At 48.3% G+C, this 27,338-nt stretch overlaps 1 protein-coding gene across 1 annotated transcript in view; it reads left to right on the top strand.

Moving 5' to 3' along the window:
• PIGL (phosphatidylinositol glycan anchor biosynthesis class L) overlaps positions 1–27,338 on the top strand; it is a 401,477-nt gene that overhangs the window by 233,519 nt on the left and 140,620 nt on the right. Inside the window, exon 4 of the mRNA XM_063955844.1 lies at positions 7,537–7,604. Coding sequence (XP_063811914.1) covers positions 7,537–7,604 — 68 coding nt within the window. The remainder of the gene's footprint in view (positions 1–7,536; positions 7,605–27,338) is intronic.

Genomic DNA, 27,338 nt, shown 5'->3' with positions numbered 1-27,338 from the left:
AGAATTGGCGGCTTTATCGTATAAAAGCCCATATCTGATTTTCCATTCGGACAGGGCAGAACTGCGGACGCGTCCTCAGTTTCTGCCTAAGGTGGTTTCAGCGTTTCACCTGAACCAGCCTATTGTGGTGCCTGCGGCTACTAGCGATTTGGAGGATTCCAAGTTGCTGGACGTTGTCAGGGCATTGAAAATATATATTTCAAGGACGGCTGGAGTCAGAAAATCTGACTCGCTGTTTATACTGTATGCACCCAACAAGCTGGGTGCTCCTGCTTCTAAGCAGACGATTGCTCGTTGGATTTGTAGCACAATTCAACTTGCACATTCTGTGGCAGGCCTGCCACAGCCTAAATCTATCAAGGCCCATTCCACAAGGAAGGTGGGCTCATCTTGGGCGGCTGCCCGAGGGGTCTCGGCATTACAACTCTGCCGAGCAGCTACGTGGTCGGGGGAGAACACGTTTGTAAAATTCTACAAATTTGATACCCTGGCTAAAGAGGACCTGGAGTTCTCTCATTCGGTGCTGCAGAGTCATCCGCACTCTCCCGCCCGTTTGGGAGCTTTGGTATAATCCCCATGGTCCTGACGGAGTCCCAGCATCCACTAGGACGTCAGAGAAAATAAGATTTTACTTACCGATAAATCTATTTCTCGTAGTCCGTAGTGGATGCTGGGCGCCCATCCCAAGTGCGGATTGTCTGCAATACTTGTACATAGTTATTGTTACAAAAAAATCGGGTTGTTATTGTTGTGAGCCGTCTGTTCAGAGGCTCCTACGTTTGTCATACTGTTAACTGGGTTCAGATCACAGGTTGTACGGTGTGATTGGTGTGGCTGGTATGAGTCTTACCCGGGATTCAAAATCCTTCCTTATTGCGTACGCTCGTCCGGGCACAGTATCCTAACTGAGGCTTGGAGGAGGGTCATAGGGGGAGGAGCCAGTGCACACCACCTAGTCCTAAAGCTTTTATTTTTGTGCCCTGTCTCCTGCGGAGCCGCTAATCCCCATGGTCCTGACGGAGTCCCAGCATCCACTACGGACTACGAGAAATAGATTTATCGGTAAGTAAAATCTTATTTTTTTTCCCAGTAGTACTACAGGTACCAGCGGGCCCGTTTTTCTCCCGCATGCTGGTACTTGTGGTTCTCCAAGTACCAGCTTGCGGGGGAGGCTTGCTGGGACTTGTAGTACTACTGGGAAAAACAATATTCATGTCATTTTCCTCAAGGCTATCAGCCTCCCATCCGCAGCCCTTGGATGGGGGGGACAGCCTCGGGCTTCACCCCTGGCCCTTGGGTGGCTGGGGGGGGGACTCCTTGATTGAAGGGGTCCCCACTCCCCCAGGGTACCCCGGCCAGGGTTGACTAGTTGGATATTTAATGCCACGGCCGCAGGGCACTGTATAAAAGTGACCCCCGGCTGTGGCATTATCTGTCCAGCTAGTGGAGCCCGATGCTGGTGTAAAAAATACGGGGGACCCCTACTCTTTTTGTCCCCCATATTTTTTGCACCAGGCGCAGAGCCCGGTGCTGGTTTTAAAAATACGGGGGATCCCCTGTCCAATTTTTCCCCGGATTTTTAGAACCAGGACCAGCTCGAAGAGCCCGAGGCTGGTTATGCTTTGGAGGGGGGACCCCACGCCATTTTTTTTCGGGTTTTTCCCGTTTTCCCCCGTTTTTTTTAAATCGCGGCAAAATCCGTCAAATCGTCCGTTTTTCGCCCGCGGGACTGTCGAATACGTTTTCCATTGAATATGGTGAATTTCGGCAACCACTTGCCGAAATTGGACGGTCGAATTTAGAAACGGCGATAATTTGCCGCGATTCGCCGCTAATTGCATATACCCCTATATCGTTCAACGACGGCATTTCTCCATCGCCTGGTGAGTACACAGCTTAAGACTTACTACATCTGCCCAATAGATTGTGTACTCCGCCGGAGCAGGGACTGAATGGAATGACTGAAATATTCTCTGTAAAGCGTTGTGTAGTATTTGCATTGTATAAATAATTTTAAGATTGTAAACTCGTAAGAGCAGGGCCTTCTCCCCTCATACTCAGTCAGCACTCCATTTGATGGCACCTAACCCCTGGTTTTCTATATATACCTTGTACTTGTCCTATATTGTCACTTTAAGTGTTTTTTTTTCTTCTTGTGTTGCTCATTTGTTTATGTACTCTGTAGTGGGCGCTGCAGATCCCTTGTGGCCCCATATGAATAAAAGATAATAATAATAATAACTTTAAATAAATTATAACGGAAATCTAGGGCTATTAAAAGGTACAAATGCCCACTAGTGCCAGTATTTCTGACAACTCTACATAGAGTATACCCACTGTGAAATATGGGAATCTAGCGCTTGAGCTTACATTTGGATCCCCTAGCAGTCCGGGTCCATGCAATTAGTACCCCCATAGCGCCCCCCTCATGGCACCAGTGATTGTAAGTTCTGTTGAACAGACCGAGTATAGTGTAATGAAAAGCCTTATTATGTAAATGGTGAGATGTGTTATTGTTGTAATGCCTGTATATATTGCTTACACAGTGCTTTCTACAATATATTGACTCTTCCTTGCAAGAAGCAGACTTCCCTGGTCTTTTTTATGTTTTTTCCCCCCCTAAATGCAGGGCAAGCATGAACACTACGAAACCCCTGCAAGTGCAGCTCGTGTGCCATCTAGTGGTGCAAATTAAGTACAGTTAAAACGTTTCAAAGTCTGCTTAAGCTGAATTTATTTTACTTCAGTGGGAGGCCAAGTTTAAAGCATACTTGCCTACCTTTAAAACAGCATTTCAGGGAGATTTTAGTAGCAACACCTACATACAGTATGCATGCTGTGCTGCACTGCTCCATCAGAGGTGTTTTCCCATTGACATGCAATAAAAATAAGCTGCACTATTTACTAGTAAATTTCCCCCCTCTAACTCTCTCTGTTCCACCAGGTTCTTGCACCAGACTCTTGAAACTTGTCACACGTCTGCACAGCCAGTAATTAAGCTATAGGGCCGTACACACCGGGAGATTTCTCCCAGAGATGTGTGCTGAGCGGTCTAGCACGGACCGCTCAGCACACATCTTTCCCCCGCTCAGCACCCATCGGTGAAGTGAGCGATCTAACTAGAATATGCCTGTCTAGTACCGGCGATCGCAACGTGCAGGGCCGTGCATTGCTTTCGCTGTGGGACAAACACACAGATCTGTGCTTCATTTCTAAGCAGTCTAGTCAGATTGCTTAGAGACTAAGCACGGATCTCTCCGTGTGTACCCCCTTTACAGTGTGTTTATTATTGTCCCTAATGTTCCTTCATGGTGGATTACTGTGTCGCTCCCACATGGACCAACCTCAGGGCGATTGCTAGACACTTCAAGGAGTCAGGAAGACCACCATTATTTCAGGCAGTCTCCCTGACACTCAGGGAGAATATGCAAGTATGGCACACTTACCGACTTGGCTGCCCCCTTCTCCGGCGTCACCAGGTCCCATTGGCTCACCCACTTGCACTCTATTGTGGCCGGCAGAGGGGGGGAGTGGGGAGCTGTAGTGGTATGTAGGAGCCTTGCCTGCCTTTCCACGGGGCCGGGAGCGCCACCTGAATTTTGGAAGCCTTCCGCCCTTTCTGGGAAGGTAGGCAGGTATGAAGTATGGATTACGCGCTACATAAGAGAGCTGTATTTTAGAATATTTCTGACATCATTTGATCTCTCTTCTATATAACACATGTTTTACTGGGTGTGGTTCATCAAATAGACAGTATCTAGGTCGACAATGTTTAGGTCGACCACTATAGGTCGACAGTAACTAGGTCGACATGGATGGAAGGTCGACAGGGTTTCTAGGTCGACATGTGCTAGGTCGACAGGTCTAAAGGTCGACATGAGTTTTTTTTTGTTTGTTTGTTTTTTGTGTCGTTTTCTTCGTAAAGTGACTGGGAACCCCAATTAGTGCACCGCGTCCCCTCGCATGGCTTGCTTCGCTCGCCATGCTTCGGGCATGGTGCCTTCGCTTCGCTCGGCACAGATTACCGTTCCAATCGTAGTCCACGTGGATCGTTAAGTATGGAAAAATTAAAAAAAAGAAAAAAAAATGTGAAAAACTCATGTCGACCTAGCACATGTCGACCTAGAAACCCTGTCGACCTTCCATCCATGTCGACCTAGTGACTGTCGACATATAGTGGTCGACCTAACATTGTCGACCTAGACAGTGTCGACCTTCAGACCGGATCCCGTTTTACTTTAGTATAATACATGTTCCAAAAATGCGTGTGTGCGTGTGTGTGTGTGTGTGTGTGTATGTATGTATGTCCTGGGTTCAAGTCAATTGATAGACAGTGTCTAGTTAGACAGTCAATAGGTCGAACCCATGTGGTCGACAGTTAAAAGGTCGATTATGTCTAAGGTCGTCTTGACAATGGTCGACTCAAGTTTTGTTGTTTTATGGGGGGTTTTGTTAATGTTTTCCAACTTTTGGTTGATTTACCATCCACATGGACTATGACTGGGAATCGTAACCTGTGCTGAGCGCAGCGGGGCACCGAGCCTGAAGCAAGGCGAGGGTACACATTTACACTAGTTGTGGTCACAGGTGATGAAACATAGAAAATTACACCCAAAAAAACTAAGAAAAAACTTGTGCCAACCTTTTTTTGTGTCAACCAATTCCATGTCAACCATTTGACCTTGTCAACCTTTGAATTTGTTGATCTTTTGTACCTGTTGGCTTATTGCATGTCAGTCATATGGGGTCGATCTAATGACTATCTATCTAAAATATGTAGCTCTATTGTACTTCACCTGAGTGTAATTATATTTAGTGGTCACTTTATAAGGTACACCTGCTCAGTACTGCAGTTATCTAATAAATCATGTGACCGCAACACTCCATGCATGACAACATGCACAGTCAAGAGGTTCAGTTATTATTCAGCCAAAACACCAGAATGCTGCTGTTTTGTGCATGAAAACACCTTCTTAATGAGAGAGGTATGAGGAGATTGCCCAGACGGGAAGACAACAGTAAAGGTGCATACACACTGTGCGATATTTTAGTCAATATCGCTCATTTTCCCCCTTCTGAGCGATATTGACTAAAATATTGCACAGTGTGTATGCCACAAAAGAGAGCCATTGCGCGTTCTCGGGGGTCGTTAACGATCCCCTCTGTCGGCCGTACATGCAGGTCAATTTTGGCTATGTTGGGCAAATCTGCATGTACAAGTCGACCACGGCGTGACATCACTGAGTGTTATCGTTTGCAGTATCACTCAGTGATATGGCCCTGATTCAGCTTCATGCGCGCTTGTGCGAGAAATTAAATTGTGATGCTAGCGGGTGCGGTGACGGGACAGCATTGCAGCATTTTGTGAGCATTGATGCAGCATTTGGGGGGGGGGGGCGGCCTGGACGACGGAGGTGTGTCTGGACCATTTGCAGGGAGGACCGCAGCTGCTGTGTGACATCACACGCAGACGCTGCGGCCCAAAACATAGTAGCCTGATGACGGCAGGGGGCTACCCTGAAGATGCGAGCACTTCGCTGTTTATCGAACAGGACCCAGCATGCGAGGTGGCTAGTGGAACTACAAGCCCGGGGTGGCCCGAGAGGGAAGGGAACACACTGTTTGATATCGATCTTGGAGCATATTGCACAGTGTGTACCCACCTTAACTGAAGTAACTGTTTATTAAAACAATGGTATTGGTTACAGCAACAGAAGACCACATTAGGTTCCACTTCTGTAGTTAACAACTGGAATCTGTCACAAAGCACATGAAATCTAAAGCTGGTTCCATAAGCATGCTACCACAAGTACTCCAGTCTTTTTGATAATTACCATATTTCATTAAAGCACCTTAAGGATGTGGTGAATCAAGAGATTCACAGCTAGAATGTGCAAACGGCAAATATCCAACTGTGTGATGCCATCAAGTCACCAGAATCTCTAAGGAATGTTTCCAATACCTAATCTTAACGCTAGGCCGTTCCAGCATATGCACGGCGTCTAATTACATTAAGTGGAGTGCTTGGGGGAAGCCCAGTACCTACACACACCAACATTAGTGATGTCGACAACCGGGCACTCCCTCATTTGTGACACTGAAACAGTTGAGGCTGCGCCCCCCCTGGCTGGCCGCACCCACCTTTTTCCCCCCTCGGCCGGTTGTGCCCCTGCACCCCTGCACACTGGCCTGCCCGCATACTAGCGGGATCACTACCTTGTTTAATCCATTCCACAAGGAATATGAGCTGATGTGGGGACAAAGCGGAATACTAGGAAGCTGTACATAATAAAGGGGCCACTGACTGACTGTACATTTAAAGTCTTTATGCATCTATTAGAAAATATTCTGACCACACCAAATGCCAGATATCAGAGATTGCCAAGTATGAAGGATTTAGTTATATCTGGATTTGTGGAAATCTTTGGAACAACCTGATTTAACCCATTTAAGACTGTTCAGGGGCGTATTCAATTAGTCGCGCTAATTAATCGTGGGTTATTCATTTGTAGCCTGTGATAAGCCCTCATGCTGCACTCAGCACAGATTTCTGTTAGAGCCTGAGGGAGGCTTGAACAGAAATCTGCAATAAGTGCGCTTGTTGATGGTGCTGCGAATGCGATAACACACAGCGCCAAGTACTTTTATGGGTTAATGCGCATTAGCCGCAATTTTACCGCACAAGTAAAAGGGGTTGTAATTGAATAGTCTCTGGCATAAAAGCCTGAGGCTATCTCCCTTTTTCCTGTACGGTAACTTAATAAGGCTAATACAGGTAACTGTAAGGAAATAGCTGAATCACCGTCTAACCATTCACTTATAATCTTTTATAGTACAAATTATATATAGCTTGTTTTTAATCGATTTCTGGTAATTGCTCAAATCTCTTCTGATGAGTTGACAAACAACCCAGTTGAACGCCACACACTATGGGGGGAATTCCATTAGCCAAGGTAATTTACTGCAGGCTAATTGATCCCGTGGGGTTCTTAAATTACCCCCGAAGGCAGTCCACAGACCACAGATAACAGGGATTTTCCTTTGTGCCTCAGCACGTTCTAAAAAACCCTCCAGATAAATAGCCTATTTTCGGGTGCCTTGACCAGGAAATTACCTTTGATTCTATGTGATAACACCCATTAACAGTTAATTTGCTCAGTGAGAAGAAGGGGCTTTAATTGAATAGCTCTGGGCGTTAAAGTCCGAGGCTACCACCATTTAATTGAATCTCCCCTATATGCACATTTATCACTCAGCACGGCACCTATATGTGTATGTCACTTGTGAGGTCGTAGAGGGCACTTTCTACAGATGGGCAAAATCCCTTTATTTTCTAAAGGGGGATCTGTAATTGTAATATATTAATTGCACACATGCTGTGTTTATAGGGTTGCTGCCAATATGCCATGGTGGTAGGGGTACACAATATTTTGTCTATGCACAGGATTGTCCTAGTTCAGTCATGGCCTCTACATTATTTACTCCAGAGCTGTTTTCTCTTTTCATGGTTATTAAACTGTATGATCTCTTCTGCAGGTTATCACGTTTGATGAAAGAGGTGTGAGCGGACATTCTAACCACATTTCCTTGTTCAGTACCGTAAGGTAACTTGCGTCATTATATTGCATTGTAAAGTGGTATAACTAAGAGTGTTTCATCATCCTCTTAGTCTGGGTACACACTAGGACGACCGGCAGTTGGGCTAATGGTCGTGGTGATTTCCCATCGCCCGCACCATGCCAGATTGCCGCTATACACTAAGTGATGTAATGAATGACGGAACGCCATCTTGTTCCATTCTTCATTGCACTGCACTGAGTTGCACCCGATATCTTCCAGTTGGCCGTACAGCCACCTGGAAGATGTTGCATGTGACCCGCGAAAGTGCGCAATCATGGGGGAATATTACATGATCAGCACAATTTGATGTTCCGGTATTGCAAATTGTTCCGATATCTTAAAGTGTGTACCCAGCCTTAAAGCTCTTTAAAGGTATGTAATTCATCCTATCTGCTTATACAAATCAGAAAGGTATAGTAATTCATAATTTCTTCTTATACAAATCAGAATTGTATAAAAAATCATCCTGTCTCCTTATACAAATCAGTAAAGCTGGGCATACACTATACAATTATCTGCCAGATCTAACTGAATGGAATGAAAATCAAGTATCATGTCCTTGTTTTGACTAAACTATGCACAAACATATAGGAACTGGGGTGCAGAAAATGGCAGCAGGTGCTCTGGACTAATGGGTCAAAATTTGAAATAGTTGTCTGTAACAGAAGGCAGTTTGTTAGCGGAGGGGCTGGAGCGCGGTACAGTAATGAGTATCTGCAGGCAACAGTGAAGCATAGTGGAGGTTCCTTGCAAGTTCGAGACTGCATTTCAGCAAATGGAATTGGGGATTTGGTCAAGATTAATGGTGTCCTCATAGCTGAGAAATACAGACAGGTACTTAAACATCATGCAATACCATCAGGGAGGCGTCTGGCTGGCTCCAAATGTATTCTGCAGCAGGACAACAACCCCAAGCATACAGTCAATGTCATTAAGAACTATATTTAGCATAAAGAAGAATAAGGAGTCATGGAAGTGATTATATGGACCCCACAGAGCTCTGATTTCAACATCATCAAATCTGTCTGGTATTGCATGAAGATACAGAAGGATTTGAGCAAACCTACATCCATAGAAGATCTGTGGTTAGTACTCCAAGATGTTTGGAACAACCTCCCTGCCGAGTTTCTTCAAAAACTGTGTGCAGGTGTACCTAGAAGAATTTATGTTGTTTTGAAGGCAAAGGGTGGTCACACCAAATGTTGAATTGATTTAGATTTCTCTTTTGTTCGTTCACTTTGCTTTAATTTTGTTAATTTATCAAAATAAACTATTAACACTTATATTTCTCTGACGTCCTAAGTGGATGCTGGGACTCCGTAAGGACCATGGGGAATAGCGGCTCCGCAGGAGACTGGGCACAACTAAAAGAAAGCTTTAGTCTAACTGGTGTGCACTGGCTCCTCCCACTATGACCCTCCTCCAGACTTCAGTTAGAATCTTGTGCCCTGCTGAGCTGGATGCACACTAGGGGCTCTCCTGAGCTCCTAGAAACGAAAGTATATTTTAGGTTTTTTTATTTTCAGTGAGATCTGCTGGCAACAGACTCACTGCTACGAGGGACTAAGGGGAGAAGAAGCGAACCTACCTGACTGGAGATAGTTTGGGCTTCTTAGGCTACTGGACACCATTAGCTCCAGAGGGATCGAACACAGGACCCGACCTCGATCGTTCGGTCCCGGAGCCGTGCCGCCGTCCCCCTTACAGAGCCAGAAGCAAGAAGTGGTCCGGAAAATCGGCGGCAGAAGACCTCGGTCTTCAACAAGGTAGCGCACAGTACTGCAGCTGTGCGCCATTGCTCCTCATGCACACCTCACACTCCGGTCACTGATGGGTGCAGGGCGCTGGGGGGGCGCCCTGAGCAGCAATATAAACACCTTGGCTGGCAAATCATCACAATATATAGTCCCAGAGGTGTGTCGGTGTGGCTGTGTCGACATGTTTGATGAGGAGGCTTATGTGGAGGCGGAGCAGATGCCTATAAATGTGATGTCACCCCCTGCGGGGCCGACACCTGAGTGGATGGTTATGTGGAAGGAACTACGTGACAGTGTCGACTCCTTACATAAAAGGTTTGACGACATACCAAATATGGGACAGCCGGCTTCTCAGCCAGTGCCTGCCCAGGCGTCTCAAAAGCCATCAGGGGCTCTAAAACGCCCGAATACCTCAGATGGCAGACACAGATGTCGACACTGATACTGACTCCAGTGTCGACGACGATGAGAATAATGTAACTTCCAATAGGGCCACACGTTACATGATTGAGGCAATGAAAAATGTGTTGCACATTTCTGATGTTACCCCCGGTACCACAAAAAAGGGTATTATGTTTGGAGAGAAAAAACTACCAGTAGTTTTTCCTCCATCTGAGGAGTTAAATGAAGTGTGTGAAGAAGCGTGGGCTTCCCCCGATAAAAAACTAGTAATTTCTAAAAGGTTACTAATGACGTACCCTTTCCCGCCAGAGGATAGGTCACGTTGGGAAACATCCCCTAGGGTGGATAAAGCGCTTACACGCTTGTCAAAGAAGGTGGCACTACCGTCTCCGGATACGGCCGCCCTAAAGGAACCTGCTGATAGAAAGCAGGAGGCTATCCTGAAGTCTGTATATACACACACAGGTATTATACTGAGACCAGCTATTGCTTCAGCATGGATGTGCAGTGCTGCAGCTGCGTGGTCAGATTCCCTGTCGGAAAATATTGATACCCTAGACGGACACTATATTGCTAACCGTAGAGCATATTAAAGATGCAGTCTTCTACATGAGAGATGCACAGAGGGATATTTGCCGGCTGGCATCTAAAATAAGTGCAATGTCCATTTCTGCCAGGAGAGGGTTATGGACTCGGCAGTGGACAGGTGATGCAGACTCAAAAAGGCACATGGAAGTTTTGCCTTATAAAGGTGAGGAGTTGTTCGGGGATGGTCTCTCGGACCTAGTTTCCACAGCAACTGCTGGGAAGTCTGCATTTTTACTCCATGTTCCCTCACAGCCAAAGAAAGCACCGTATTATCAGGTACAGTCCTTTCGGCCCCATAAGGGCAAGCATAGGCGTGCGCAGAACATTTTGTTAGGGGGTGCACCATAGGGGCGTGTCTAGCACCACCTATTGGGCGTGTCTAGCACCGCCTATTGGCTGTCACTGCAATATAAAACATCCACCTTTGTGCCAATCATAATAATGCAGATACATTGTCCGATATTGTGGCGTGTACCAAGCAAACACCCCTGATGGCACTCTCTGCAATTACAGTACTCCTCCTCAGTCTGGCAGCAAGCCCCCCCCCCCCCCCCCCCCCACACACACACACACACACACACACACACACACACACACACATTGTACAGCCCACCCAAGAGGCAGGACTACTGAAAATGAGGATGTGTCAACATGACATGCCGTCTGTTTCTTGTCACTCTGGGAGCATTCTTTTCCATTCCATATGCACCTTACCTATATGGTGGTTTCTCACAACGGGGAACCTTTGAAGAAATGTCCTCCCTGGGCAGACGGCATCTTCAGTTGGTATTCATTATTCATGTAGGATATCACATGGTCCAAAAGATGCCTGTTTATGTAGTAATATAACCAGAGTTATCGTCATACAACAGAGGTTCAACCAGACTTGTGTCACCTCCTCCCCTCTGCATCTCTTAGCCACACCATCATCCCATCCCTGCGTCTATCATCATCCCCTTCACTTTTGTCTCTCTCAGCCTCTCCCCTTCACTCTGTCTCTGTTAGCCTGTCCCCTACACTCTGAGTCCTTCAGCCTCCCATTCCCTTCTGTATCTCTCAGCCTGCTTAATACATCCAAGCGATACGATTGCATATTGCCATAAGATCCTGGACGCAAATATCGCGTCCAGATCACATTGAATATGCAAAGAAGTAAAAGATTACTATATAGGTTTGCTCAAATTCCAATATATAGGTGTATAAGTCCCACCGGGATATTGAATCAATCAGTTCCACATCCAATAAACCACAGGACTGATTGCACTCGCTCCCTTCTTAATTACCAGACCACAGCTCCCTGCTGTAAGTCCTGGGACCCCATGGGATGAAAAGATCTGAAAGTAATAAACAGAGGGGGCATTCCATAGTGCAGATCAGTTTATTCATGAAAGACACAGCTTTAAAGGATAGAAACCTTGGCACACAGATACATACTTTCTCTGTGTGTTTAAAACCTTATGATTTTGTCTATTGTATCACGGCAGACAGGAACACTTCCTAGTACCTCTATGTTGGGACCACACACCGCACCATAAATTTGTCCCATTTAGAACCTTCTGGGACTAGTATAGATGTTGTCTCGACGTGCTGTGCCTTGCTGCCAGTGGTGTGGTGTGTGGTCCCGACATAGAGGTACTAGGAGAGTGTTCCTGTCTGCCATGATACAATAGACAAAATCATGTGGTTTTAAGCCCACAGTGCTGAGAAATTTAGTACCAGTTACATACAGTAGTATCAAGTGCCGAGGTTTTTATCCTTTATAGCTGTGTCTTTTATGAATAAACTGATCTGCACTATAGAATGCCCTCTGTTTATTATTTTTATATATATATATATATATATATATATATATATATATAAAATTTAACAAATGTTAAAATGTTCTATTACTAATATGATCTCTGAAATTTTTTTATTCAATTATTAATATTTTATATTTTATGCCCCCTGGTCCCCACTCTTTTCCCTGAAGGCTGCAGCAGCATACTCACTCACAGTTGCAGACTATAGTTAGTGAGTGACAGGGTCCTGTGTCACTCTCTCTGCTAAAGTGTCGGTCTATCCAGCTGCTCCAGCGGCAGCTCTTCGTCCTCCTGAGTCGGCAGTGGCAGGGCACACTGAGCGCGGGCGGGAGTCTGAGCGCCGGGCAGGAGGACAGTGCAGGATGAGGGGAGACAGTGCAGTATGTGCGGCGTTCGGAACGTTACGTCGGGTGCGCTGTGCGGCCCCGGCCATCCACAACACTGACAGTCTGACTTTGGGCGGCGGGCGCAGCGGGAGGGGCTGTGGGGGGAGAACGGTGACAGCACAGCACTGAGCAGCACAGGAGGCCAGGCTCGGCGGTAACACGCGGGCATCACTGTATATGTGTGTTCATGTTGTAGTAGCAGGCGTGACGTGCAGGGGGGTGCCGGACATTAGGGGGTGCCTGTGCGCACCAGGCACCCCCCGTGCGCACGCCTATGAGGGCAAGCGGGTTAAAGGCGCGTCCTTTCTGCCCAGAGGCAGAGGTAGAGGGAAAAAGCTGCATCATACAGCCAGTTCCCAGGAGCAAAAGTCCTCCCCCGCTTCCTCTAAGTCCACCGCATGACGCTGGGGCTCCACAGGCGGAGCCAGGTACGGTGGGGGCCCGTCTCAAAAATTTCAGCAATCAGTGGGCTCGCTCACGGGTGGATCCCTGGATCTTTCAAGTAGTATCTCAGGGGTACAAGCTGGAATTCGAGACGTCTCCCCCCCGCCGTTTCCTCAAATCTGCCTTGCCAACAACTCCCTCAGGCAGGGAGGCAGTGCTAGAGGCAATTCACAAGCTGTATTCCCAGCAGGTGATAGTCAAGGTGCCCCTACTTCAACAAGGACGGGGTTACTATTACACAATGTTTGTGGTACCGAAACCGGACGGTTCGGTGAGACCCATTTTAAATTTGAAATCCTTGAACACATATATAAAAAAATTCAAGTTCAAGATGGAATCGCTCAGGGCAGTTATTGCAAGCCTGGACGAGGGGGATTACATGGTATCACTGGACATCAAGGATGCTTACCTGCATGTCCCCATTTACCATCCTCACCAGGAGTACCTCAGATTTGTGGTACAGGATTGTCATTACCAATTCCAGACGTTGCCGTTCGGTCTATCCACGGCTCCGAGGGTCTTTACCAAGGTAATGGCCGAAATGATGATACTCCTTCGAAAGAAGGGAGTTTTAATTATCCCGTACTTGGACGATCTCCTGATAAAGGCGAGGTCCAGGGAGCAGTTGTTAGTCGGGGTAGCACTATCTCGGGAGGTGCTACAACAGCACGACTGGATTCTAAATATTCCAAAGTCACAGCTGGTCCCTACGACACGTCTACTGTTCCTGGGGATGGTTCTGGACACAGAACAGAAAAAAGTGTTTCTCCCGGAGGAGAAGGCCAAGGAGCTGTCATCTCTAGTCAGAGGCCTCCTAAAACCAAAACAGGTGTCGGTGCATCACTGCACGCGGATCCTGGGAAAGATGGTAGCTTCCTACGAAGCAATTCCATTCGGCAGGTTCCATGCAAGAACCTTTCAGTGGGACCTGTTGGACAAGTGGTCCGGATCGCATCTTCAGATGCATCGGCTGATAACCCTGTCTCCAAGGACCAGGGTGTCTCTGCTGTGGTGGCTGCAAAGTGCTCATCTTCAAGAGGGCCGCAGATTCGGCATACAGGACTGGGTCCTGGTGACCACGGATGCCAGCCTTCGAGGCTGGGGGGCAGTCACACAGGGAAGAAACTTCCAATGACTATGGTCAAGTCAGGAGACTTCCCTACACATAAATATTCTGGAACTGAGGGCCATTTACAATGCCCTAAGTCAGGCAAAACCCCTGCTTCAAAACCAGCCGGTACTGATCCAGTCAGACAACATCACGGCAGTCGCCCATGTAAACCGACAGGGCGGCACGAGAAGCAGGACGGCGATGGCAGAAGCCACAAGGATTCTCCGATGGGCGGAAAATCACGTGTTAGCACTGTCAGCAGTGTTCATTCCGGGAGTGGACAACTGGGAAGCAGACTTCCTCAGCAGGCACGACCTCCACCCGGGAGAGTGTGGACTTCATCCAGAAGTCTTCCAACTGATTGTAAACCGTTGGGAAAGGCCACAGGTGGACATGATGGCGTCCCGCCTAAACAAAAAGCTAGAAAGATATTGCGCCAGGTCAAGAGACCCGCAGGCGATAGCTGTGGACGCTCTAGTGACACCGTGGGTGTACCGGTCGGTTTATGTGTTCCCTTGTCTTCCTCTCATACCAAAGGTACTGAGGATAATAAGGAGAAGAGGAGTAAGAACTATACTCATTGTTCCGGATTGGCCAAGAAGAGCTTGGTACCCGGAACTTCAAGAAATGATCTCAGAGGACCCATGGCCTCTGCCGCTCAGACAGGACCTGCTGCAGCAGGGGCCCTGTCTGTTCCAAGACTTACCGCGGCTGCGTTTGACGGCATGGCGGTTGAACACCGGATCCTGAACGAAAAGGGCATTCCGGAGGAAGTCATTCCTACGCTGATTAAAGCTAGGAAAGAAGTAACCGCAAACCATTATCACCGCATATGGCGAAAATATGTTGCGTGGTGTGAGGCCAGGAAGGCCCCAACGGAGGAATTTCAGCTGGGCCGTTTCCTGCACTTCCTACAGTCATGGGTGACTATGGGCCTAAAATTGGGTTCCATTAAGGTCCAGATTTCGGCTCTATCGATTTTCTTCCAGAGAGAACTGGCTTCACTACCTGAAGTTCAGACTTTTGTTAAGGGAGTGCTGCATATTCAGCCCCCTTTTGTGCCTCCAGTGGCACCTTGGGATCTCAACGTGGTGTTGGATTTCCTAAAGTCACATTGGTTTGAGCCACTTAAAACCGTGGAATTGAAGTATCTCACGTGGAAAGTGGTCATGTTGTTGGCCTTGGCTTCGGCCAGGCGTGTATCAGAATTGGCGGCTTTGTCATGTAAAAGCCCTTATCTGATTTTCCATATGGATAGGGCAGAATTGAGGACTCGTCCCCAATTTCTCCCTAAGGTAGTATCAGCCTTTCATCTGAACCAACCTATCGTGGTGCCTGCGGCTACTAAAGACTTGGAGGCTTCCAAGTCGTTGGACGTAGTCAGGGCCCTGGAAATTTATGTTTCCAGGACAGCTGGAGTCAGAAAGACTGACTCGCTATTAATCCTGTATGCGCCCCACAAGTTGGGTGCACCTGCTTCAAAGCAGACTATTGCTCGCTGGATCTGTAGTACGATTCAGCTTGCACATTCTGCGGCTGGACTGCCGCATCCTAAATCGGTAAAAGCCCATTCCACGAGGAAGGTGGGCTCTTCTTGGGCGGCTGCCCGAGGGGTCTCGGCTCTTCAACTTTGCCGAGCAGCTACTTGGTCGGGGTCAAACACGTTTGCTATATTCTACAAGTTTGACACCCTGGCTGAGGAGGAGCTAGAGTTTGCCCATTCGGTGCTGCAGAGTCATCCGCACTCTTCCGCCCGTTTGGGAGCTTTGGTATAATCCCCATGGTCCTTACGGAGTCCCAGCATCCACTTAGGACGTCAGAGAAAATAAGAATTTACTCACCGGTAATTCTATTTCTCGTAGTCCGTAGTGGATGCTGGGCGCCCATACCAAGTGCGGATTGTCTGCAATATTTGTATATAGTTATTGTTTAACTAAAGGGTTATTGTTGAGCCATCTGTTGAGAGGCTCAGTTGTTATCATACTGTTAACTGGGTATTGTATCACGAGTTATACGGTGTGATTGGTGAGTCTTACCCGGGATTCAAAATCCTTCCTTATTGTGTCAGCTCTTCCGGGCACAGTATCCTAACTGAAGTCTGGAGGAGGGTCATAGTGGGAGGAGCCAGTGCACACCAGTTAGACTAAAGCTTTCTTTTAGTTGTGCCCAGTCTCCTGCGGAGCCGCTATTCCCCATGGTCCTTACAGAGTCCCAGCATCCACTACGGACTACGAGAAATAGAATTACCGGTGAGTAAATTCTTATTTTTTTAAAGCATTCTGACTTTGCAGCATTTTTTCCACACCTGCCTAAAACATTTGCACAGTACTGTGTATATGTGTGTGTCTCTGTGTGTGTGTGTGTTTGTGTGTGTGTGTGTAAATATATATATACACACCAGCACCAGGGACGTGCGGTGAGATAAATGGCTCAGAAGGCAATGTCTAGTACCAAAGCCAGATTTACGCACAATGTAGGAACCAAATGGTTCATGTGGGCAGTATACACATGTGCAGCACTATAAACTACTGGAAATTTGGCGAGGTTTGATCAAAGACATGCGGAAAAGATAGGCAGGGGAAGCACTGCCTCACCTGTCCTAGACGTTTTACTCCAGAGTTTTAACTAGAAAAATGATAAGAATAATACTGAGAAGATATTTCTAATATATTCTTTGTATTTTCTCTTTCATCCACTAGGGGTCACTGGAAGCTTACACTGGGGTATAGAGGCATGGTTAATGGGATTTGGCGCTATGATAATTTAGAAAAGTGTGAAGCTCCTCCACCTCTAGACCTTGTGTCACAATGGTCGAGTTCTCACCTACAACTTCATTGACGTGTCCATCTACTTGGACAAGGGCGTTGCTCCTCTGGTGGCTCCAAATCAACAACCTGGTGGCGAGACGTTGGTTCAGAATTTGGAATTGGACTATTCTGACGACAGATGCGAGTTTCAGAGGTTGTGGTGGTCCGGGATTCTCACTTTCCACACAGGTGGTCGATCCAGGAAAGCCGGTTACCCATAAACATACTGGAGCTCATAGCAATTTACAATGCTCTAAGGTCAGCGTCTCACCTTCTTCGCTCACATCCGGTTCGAGTGCAATCAGACAATGCGACTGCAGTTGCATACATCAACAGACAGGGCGGAACTCAAAGACGCCTAGTGATGAGAGAGGCTTCTCGGATCTTACAGTGATCAGAGAAAAATCGGGTGATTCTTTCCACAGTATTCATTCCAGGAGTGGACATCTGGGAGGCGAATTATCTCAGCCGCCAGGCTCTTCATCTGGTAGAATGGGCACTACACCCAGAGATGTTCCAGGCCCTCGTTTAAAGGTGGGGATGTCCTCAGATAGACCTCATGGTGTCACAGTTGAATAATCAACTTCCAAGATACGTGTCCAGGACAAGAGACCCAGCAGCAGAAGCAGTGAATGCACTAACAGCTCCCTGGAATTCCGATATGGGTTACATATTTCCAACCATTCCACTTCTCCCTCGCGTTCTAAAATGCTTAAAATGCGAGTCAGTCAGAGTCATTCTGGTAGCACCCGACTGGCCTCAGAGAAGCTGGTTCTCATATCTTCAACTTCTTCTGGCAGATGACCAGTGGAGATCTTCTGCATCCCAACTCAGCGCGACTGCGTTCACAGGGTGGCTGTTGAGAATGCTGTACTAAGAAGTAAAGTTCCAGACTCAGTCATTCCTACCATGTTACGTGCAAGGAAGGCAGTTACGGCTGCTCATTATCACCGCATTTGGCGTTCTTACGTTTCATGGTGTCGGGGTCAAGAGTTTCCCTTCAGGATGTTTCGGCTATCCAGACTATTACTTTTTCTTGAAGATGGGTTGGACGCGGGTCTACACTTGGGATCCTTAAATATGCAGTTTTCCGCCCTCTCAATCTGGCACTCTTACCTGAAGCACACACATTCCTTCAGGTAAGTGCTCAGGCTTCAACCTCCTTTTGTTCCTCCCATGGCACCATGGGATTTCAATTTTATGTTGGACTTCCTTCAATCATCCACGTTTGAACCGTTGGAAGAGGTAGACATTAGGTATCTGTCCTGGAAAACGGTTCTCTTGCTAGCATTGGCGTCTGCTCGTCGAGTACCGGAATTGGTTGCACCATACCTTGTTTTCCACGAGGACAGAGCGGAACTTCATTCACAGGCTTCTTTTTTTCCCGATGGTGGTGCCCGCTTCTCATGTAAATCAGGCGATTGTTGTACCGGCTTTTCAGGATGTATTAAGACATACCTCTACTCTGGATGTGGTGATAGCCTTGCGCATTTATGTCACTAGGACGGCTTCCTTACGGAAATTAGACACGTTCGTTTCGTACACTGCTGCCCGAAGGGGGTGGCCTGCTTCTAAACAGACTTTGGTTTGATGGATTTGCTTGACCATCCATCAGGCATATGCAAGCAAGGCCTTGAAGCCTCCATCCTTCATTGGGGCGCATTCCACCAGTTCGGTGGGTACGTCCTGGATGGCGCGTCGTGGTGCTTCCACACATCAACTTTACCGTGCGGCCACTTGGTCTTCCACAAATACTTTTATTAAGTGCTATAGCCTCTCTGTTTGGTTAATTGGTTTTGCAGGTTCCTCAGTGCTCTCCCGTCCGAAGGGAAAACTTTAGGACGTCCCCCGCGTAAGCTTCCATTGTCCCCTAGTGGATGAAAGAAAAATAGGATTTTGGTACCTACAGGTAAATCATTTCCTCTGATTCTACATGGGACACTGGACGCCCTCCACAGCTCTTTCATCTGTTTCTTTTAGATAGTTTTGGGGTTTTGACTTGTTATGTTATGTTTCCCTGTGTGTGTTTCTTCTTGTTTATACCTCCTATGGTCCATCTCCTTTCTGTCTACATTTTCCTAACTGGGGGATGATGGGTACTAGAGGGGGAGGATCTTCACACTTTTCTAAATTATCATAGTGCCACCTCCCACTAACCATGCCTCTATACCCCAGCGTAAGCTTCCAGTGTCCCCTGTGGAATCCGAGAAAAGGATTTATGGGAGGCACTGGATATACCAGCTGTCTGGATCCCGGCGCTCAGCATACCGGCGCCGGGATACCGACAACTATTCTCCCTCTTGGGGTGTCCACGACACCCCTGGTGGGAGAATAAATAGCGTGATAGCGCGCCACCGTGCCCGCAAAGGGCTCTTTTGCACTCACCCAGCTGCTGGCATTCCGGCGGTCGGGATCCCGTCGCCAGGATCCCGACCGCATGCCAATCGTAGTAGACCCTATTGTATATATGTATTCTGTGAAACTCAATAAGTACACAGGGTGTGCTCCATAGAATGCATTCACAAGTTAAAAACAGGTTATAAATCGCGTACCAACGGTGGCGGTCGAACCACTACAAGTTTGAACAGATTGAATGTAGCATGCATCACGGCCATCAGACTGGACCTCATATCAGTTGTTCTGTCCCAACATTTGTTGTAAGATGGCGGGGCTGGTGGAAACATGGTCAAACATTGAGGTGCGTATTGTGATCAGATTTCTGCGACTAAAGGGCACATCAGCAGGAGGACAGATGCATTTGAGTTAGTGATATTGCTGACGACCTGAACAGCATAGCCATGTCATGTCCTGGCTTCTGGCGCTTGACACTGATTTTTTTCTATTCATGTATAGATGCATTGGTGTACCGGGTGGTATTCATGTGACTGGCGGTCTGCTGACCGACAGTCACATGACCTCCTCCACCATCCCGCCGGCTCAGTATCCCGATGGTCGGCATGCCGACCAACAGGGACTATTTCCACTCGTGGGTGTCCACGACCCCCATAGAGTGGGAATAGAACCCGTGGCCATACTACACCCGGTGTACCACAGGAACAAATGTTTAGGGAAGTATGGGGGCAATGTGGAAAAAATAACCTGTACCATGGCCATACTATTGATCATACATATACAGATGGAATCTCGGTCATTTCACCTGACCGAAGCGCAAGCGTGCACTCCCGGCATGACTAGGTGATCCATCCGTCTAGTCACGCTGGGAGTGCACAGAGACGCTCTGATTCAGATTGTCTCTGTCCAGGTGCACGGACGGAGACGCTCTCCATTCAAGTGAATGGGGCACATCTCCATCTGGGCGTGCGTGTCCGTCCAGACGGAGATGCTCACAGTGACTAGGTGCGCCCAGTCACATAAAGAGCTTGAATAACGGAGGCTCCATCTGTATGTACGAGTAGAATACATTTACACATTGAGAGCTCTTGTTACCTTGTGCATTGAATCAGTCTCATGTATATGTGTGTGTGTGTATACATGTGTGTATATATATTTCTGCAGCGGGGTACACTGGTATTCCACAGGGAATAACATCGGGGTGTAGAGTAGGATCTTGATCCGAGGCACCAACAGGCTAAAAGCTTTGACTGTTCCCAAGATGCTCAGTGCCGCCTCCTCTATAACCCCGCCTCCGTGCACAGGAGCTCAGTTTGTCAGTTGGTGCCTGCAGTGCAGGCAGCTAACAGGCAGGGCTGCTCCAGCAGCCCTAAGAAGAGCTATTTTAAAGAAGATAGAAGACTTCAAGGGCAGCAGCAGAGGCACTCTAGTGCTAGATATCATTCTGACATCTCCTGCTGCAGCTCCATCACCTCCCCCAGTGGCACTGTATACTCCCACGTCCCTGGTTGCCGGGTACTTACAGTGGAGGCTCCGGTTCTTCACCCAGGGCACACACACTAACCGAAGTTCTCCGGGATCACGTGGCCGCACTCAGGGAGGAGGTAAAAGGGGACCCGCTGGAAATCGCGATCCGCCGTGGCCATTAGGAGGCGGGCCGCGCACGCTGGCGTGGACACTGTGGCAGTACAGGGACCCCACTAGACCACCAGGGCAAGGGCACAGGTCAGATTAGGCTATAATCCATTTTATTAAGGCCCGCAGCACCCGGTGGTGAAGTCCAGCAAGGGATAAGGCTCTGGCCTGTAGCCCCTCCCCCAGCCCTTGGCGCCATTTAGAGTAAATGTTCCCACCCTAGAGCTGCATCTCTATCTCTCCCTCACTCCCTGTCAGCGTTTGGGCGCCATTACACACAGCTGCGCTGATTCTGGGACTGCTGGGTGATGCCTCCTCTGTAAAGCCGCCTGCATCATCAGTGCTGTGCATTTACAGGACACTTAAGTATTCTACATGTCGTTTAGACAGTATTAGTTAAGAACAAGTGCATACTTCAGGGTTATTAAGTACAAGTGCCCTGTGATATTCATCCAGTTTTTACTGTGCATTGATATATCTGTTTATATACATAGCTTTACTCAGTAATAGTATTGCTAGTCCAGTGCAGTTTTATTGTTTGTCATAATTCCTGCATTGTACATGTGACTGTGTGTGTGTGCATATAGCTGCTGGGTGATTTCTACTCCGTGTATCTCACTCCTACTGCTATCCCTATATTCTGTAACCTGAGGGGGCTCTGTGCGTCAGGGTTATTAGATAATATAGGTATTTCACAGAATACACGTATTTTGTATTTTTCTCTGTGTTTTTCAGTCACCTTTTACCTGAGAAATCCTCTGTTTGTGCTGTCACACTGCACGGGGGGTTTGTGTTAGGTATTATATCTGCTGATATTGTACTGTGTCGCCCGTGGGTTACGCTTTCATATCATGTCAGCTACAGGGGGCGATGGGTCTGGGGCTGATTCCGCCGTGCGCGGTTATGATGTCCCAGATGCATTTGAGGATAACATGGCTGCGGTGGGTTCAGGTTTTGGGGGTTCTGTACCCCCCCAGTCAGTTTGTTACAATAGGGGCACATCAGGGCCCGCCTTGGTCTGCCTTTTCTAACTTACTGACTACGCTGGTAACTAGACTTGCGCCCCCTATGTGACCTCCTGTGCCTAATCAGGCTTATATGGTCCCTGCGGTTAATCCGCTATGGACAGATGCTCTGTCCACTCAGTTACAACACTTGAATAACTCTTTGGATAAATGTATTCCTGACCCTCGCCCGCCTAAGACTAAACCTAAGAAGTTCTCTAAGTGGGCTGTTACTTCCTCTCAATCCACGCATGTTCTGGACACCTCTTCCGATGAAGATGGCATGTATACTGACCCCACAGATTCTGATCATGACGTTTCTGATGGAGAATCTGTTTCACAGGTGGATGTTCCTGATCTATTAGAGGCTATCAGGATCATTCTTCAGATTGATGATGATGATCCTGAGCCTGCTACTACATCTAAGAAACCGGACAGGTTCAAACGTCAGCAGGTTACTAAATATGGTTTTACCTCATTCTGACCACTTGGTTGACATACGTCAGGAATCCTGGGAGAACCCAGGAAAGAAATTCACCCCGCACAAGAAGATGCTAGCCCGCTATCCCCTTGCTGCAAAATTGAGTAAAAATTGGGAAACGCCACCGCCGGTGGATTCGCAAATCGCTCGGCTGGTGGTGTCATCTGCTCTGCTGTTACTACCGTCACTTCTCTCAAGCGTGTGGTGGGCTGCTTAAAAGCTATCTATACCCTTGCAGGGGCTGCGCATAGGCCTACCATTGCGGCTACTTTGGCTGCAGAAGCTATTGAGGAGTGGGCTCAGGAAATAGAGGCTGAGTTTCCGTCCCAATTTTTCTGAACATGCCAGACAATGTCTCTCTTATATTGTCATTACATTAAAGAAGCAGCTTCAGATGCAGATGTTCTGGCGGCCAAGGCTGCTATGACATCCATTTTGGCTTGCCGTATTCTCTGGTTGCGGTCCTGGTCGGTGGACTTGGACTCTTAGAAAACCCTGGAGGTGCTCCCGTTTAAAGGAAACATCCTTTTTGGTGAGGATCTCAACAAGATTGTCGCTGACTTGGCGTCTGCTAAGACTGCATGTCTACCTAGTACTACTACTTCGGCCCCGAATGCTAAGAGTACTGCCTTTCGTTCCTTTCGCCCTCCTGGTAAAGCAAAGGGTCAGGCGTACCCGAATCAGTCTCGCACTTCCAAAACCACCAAGTCCAAGCCTAAACGTGCCTGGGCTGCCCGTCAGCCGGCTTCCAAATCTGACAAGCCTGCGACATAACAGGGCGGGGATCCCAGGGTGGGTGGCCGACTTCTACAGTTCACCCAGGTATGGTTGAAGACCACTTCGGTCGCTTGGTACGGGAAGTCGTCACTCACGGATACGCTATATCCTTCAAGACACGTCCCCCTCCTCGCTGTTGCCTGATGGACATCCCTTCGGATCAGATGAAGGCAACAACTCTCCGTTTAGTGGTACAATCCCTCCTGGACACCGGAGTGGTAGTGCCGGTGCCTCTGGCTCAGAGGCAGGGGGTACTATTCAATGCTGTTCCTAGTCCCCAAACCGAATGGTTTCTCCCAGCCCATTCTCAACCTCAAATCTTTAAACAAGTTTGTGAGGGAAGTTTCGTATGGAGACCCTCCGCTCTGGCTTTGGAACCAGGGACTATATGGTATCCCTGGATATACAGGATGCTTACCTGCATATCCCTATTGCCATGTCACATCAGCAGTACCTGCGGTTTGGTATTGACAATCTCCATTACTAATTGCGGGTCTTACCGTTTGGTCTGACCACGGCTCCACAAATTTTCACCAAGGTCATGGCAGTTATGACGGCTTCACTCCGCCGTTGGGGCGTCTGGATCCTGCCGTATCTGGACGACATGCTGATCTTGGCCAATTCCACAGAAGTTGTCCTCCCTCATTTGGATCTGATGGTCCAGTTTCTGCAAGCCCACGGGTGGCTCATCAACCAGAGGTTGTTTTTGTCACAGGAGAAAGTCCTGAATCTTCAGGGCAAGATACATTGCTTCCTCTCTCGTCCGCATGTGTCGATACACTCGGCGATGCAAGTACTAGGCCTCATGGTGTCGGCTTTCGACATGGTGGAGTATGCTCAATTTCAATCCCGCCTCTGCAGAAACTGGTTCTTGCCAAGTGGGACGGCCTGCCTCACCGGATCAGGTCTCAAATGATTTCCTTGTCTCCGGAGGTCCGTCTGTCACTGACCTGGTGGCTGCAGGACCAACGATTGAGCAGGGGTCGTCCCTTCTGGATCTCCAACTGGGTCCTTCTGACGACGGATGCCAGTCTGAGGGGTTGGGGCGCGGTGTTGGAGCAACACTCTCTTCAGGGTCGGTGGACCAGGGAGGAGTATCTCCTCCCGATAAACATTCTGGAATTGCGGGTAGTGTTCAATGCTCTGAACCTGGCCCGGCATCTGGTACTAAACAGGCCTGTTCAAGTACAGTCAGACAACGCCACCACAGTGGCGTACATAAATCATCAAGGCGGCACTCGAATTTTAGCTTTAGATATCTAAAAGAAGAAAGAAACCAGAAGATAACAGGGCAGCATTGGAAGTGAACAAGCCCGCAGGACGGGTGAAACGCTTTTTCCTCTTCTGACCAAGGACATCAGGAGTATGATGCAGATCTTCCTAACTCCAGACTGACCCAGGGACCTGGGCAGGGACTGGTATTTTCTTATCTTTCCACACAGAATTTCTCTGACGTCCTAGTGGATGCTGGGAACTCCGTAAGGACCATGGGGAATAGCGGGCTCCGAAGGAGGCTGGGCACTCTAGAAAGATTTATGACTACCTGGTGTGCACTGGCTCCTCCCACTATGACCCTCCTCCAAGCCTCAGTTAGATTTTGTGCCCGGCCGAGGTTGGATGCACACTAGGGGCTCTCCTGAGCCCTTAGAAAGAAAGTATAGATTTAGGTTTTTTATTTTCAGTGAGACCTGCTGGCAACAGGCTAACTGCAGCGAGGGACTAAGGGGAGAAGAAGCGAACTCGCCTGCTTGCAGCCGGATTGGGCTTCTTAGGCTACTGGACACCATTAGCTCCAGAGGGATCGACCGCAGGCCCAGTCCTTGGTGTTCGGTCCCGGAGCCGCGCCGCCGTCCCCCTTACAGAGCCAGAAGCAAGAAGAGGTCCGGAAAATCGGCGGCAGAAGACATCAGTCTTCACCAAGGTAGCGCACAGCACTGCAGCTGTGCGCCATTGCTCCTCACACACACTTCACACTCCGTTCACTGAGGGTGCAGGGCGCTGGGGGGGGGCGCCCTGAGAAGCAATTATAACACCTTGGCTGGCAAAAATACCACAATATATAGCCCCAGAGGCTATATATGTGGAAAATACCCCTGCCAGAATCCAGATAAAAGCGGGAGAATAGGCCGCGGAAAAGGGGCGGAGCTATCTCCTGCAGCACACTGGCGCCATTTCTCCTTCAGCACACTGGCGCCATTTCTCCTTCACAGATCCGCTGGAAGGAAGCTCCCTGGCTCTCCCCTGCAGTCTACACTACAGAAAAGGGTAAAAAAAGAGAGGGGGGGCACTAAATTTAGGCGCTGTATAAATTATATAGAAAAAGCAGCTATAGGGGACATAACTCAGTTAGTCCCTGCATTATATAGCGCTCTGGTGTGTGCTGGCATACTCTCACTCTGTCCCCCCAAAGGGCTTTTGTGGGTCCTGTCCTCTGTTGGAGCATTCCTTGTGTGTGTGCGGTGTGTCGGTACGGCTGTGTCGACATGTTTGATGAGGATAATGATGTGGAGACGGAGCAGATGCCTTTAGAAGGGATGTCACCCCCTGCGGGGCAGACACCTGAGTGGTTGAGCTTATGGAAAGAAATGAGTGCACGTATAGACTCCTTACATAAGAAATTTGACGACATGCCAAATGTGGGACAGCCGACTTCTCATGCAGTGCTGCCGCTGCGTGGTCAGATAAACTGTCAGAAAATATTGACACATTAGACAGAGACACGATCCTGTTAACCATAGACCATATAAAAGACTCAGTCTTATATATGAGAGATGCACAGAGGGAAATCTGCCGACTGGCATCTAAAGTTAGTGCATTGTCCATTTCTGCTAGGAGAGGCTTATGGACTCGCCAGTGGACAGGAGATGCAGATTCTAAAAGGCACATGGAAGTGTTGCCATATAAGGGTGAGGAATTATTTGGGGATGGTCTCTCGGACCTAGTTTCCACAGCAACGTCTGGGAAGTCAGCATTTTTACCCCATGTCCCCTCACAGCCTAAGAAGGCGCCGTTTTATCAGGTTCAGTCCTTTCGGACCCAGAAAAACAGGCGTGGAAAAGGCGGGTCTTTTCTATCCAGAGGCAGAGGTAGGGGAAAAAGGCTGCAACAAACAGCAGGTTCCCAGGAGCAAAAGTCCTCCCCCGCTTCTTCTGCCAAGTCCGCCGCATGACGGTGGGGCTCCACAGGCGGAGCCTGGTACGGTGGGGGGCCGCCTCAAGAATTTCAGCGATCAGTGGGCTCGCTCACAGGTGGATCCCTGGATCCTTCAAATAGTATCTCAGGGGTACAAACTGGAATTCGAGGCGTCTCCACCCCACCGGTTCCTAAAATCTGCCTTGCCGATTGCTCCCTCAGACAGGGAGGCGGTGCTAGCGGCAATTCACAAGCTGTATTCCCAGCAGGTGATAATCAAGGTACCCCTACTTCAACAAGGCCGGGGTTACTATTCCACACTATTTGTGGTACCGAAACCGGACGGTTCGGTGAGACCCATTTTAAATTTGAAATCCTTGAACACATACATAAAAAAATTCAAGTTCAAGATGGAATCGCTCAGGGCGGTTATTGCGAGCCTGGAAGAGGGGGAGATTACATGGTATCCCTGGACATCAAGGATGCTTACTTGCATGTCCCCATTTTCCATCCTCACCAGGAGTACCTCAGATTTGTGGTACAGGATTGCCATTACCAATTCCAGACGCTGCCGTTTGGACTGTCCACGGCACCGAGGGTATTTACCAAGGTGATGGCGGAAATGATGATACTCCTTCGAAAAAAGGGAGTTTTAATTATCCCGTACTTGGACGATCTCCTAATAAAAGCGAGGTCCAAGGAACAGTTGTTGGTGGGAGTAGCACTATCTCAGGAGGTGCTGCACCAGCACGGCTGGATTCTGAATATCCCGAAGTCACAGCTGGTTCCGACGACACGGCTACTGTTCCTGGGTATGATTCTGGATACAGTCCAGAAAAAAGTGTTTCTCCCGGAGGAGAAAGCCAGGGAGTTGTCATCTCTAGTCAGAGACCTCCTGAAACCAAAACAGGTATCAGTGCATCGCTGCACGCGGGTCCTGGGAAAGATGGTGGCTTCTTACGAAGCAATTCCCTTCGGCAGGTTCCATGCCAGAATCTTTCAGTGGTACCTGTTGGACCAGTGGTCCGGATCGCATCTTC

Source organism: Pseudophryne corroboree, chromosome 2, assembly GCF_028390025.1.
Source record: "Pseudophryne corroboree isolate aPseCor3 chromosome 2, aPseCor3.hap2, whole genome shotgun sequence".
Lineage (NCBI taxonomy): Eukaryota > Metazoa > Chordata > Amphibia > Anura > Myobatrachidae > Pseudophryne > Pseudophryne corroboree.
The sequence above is the reverse complement of the archived record's forward strand: the minus strand, read 5'-3'. Positions and strand labels throughout refer to the sequence as shown.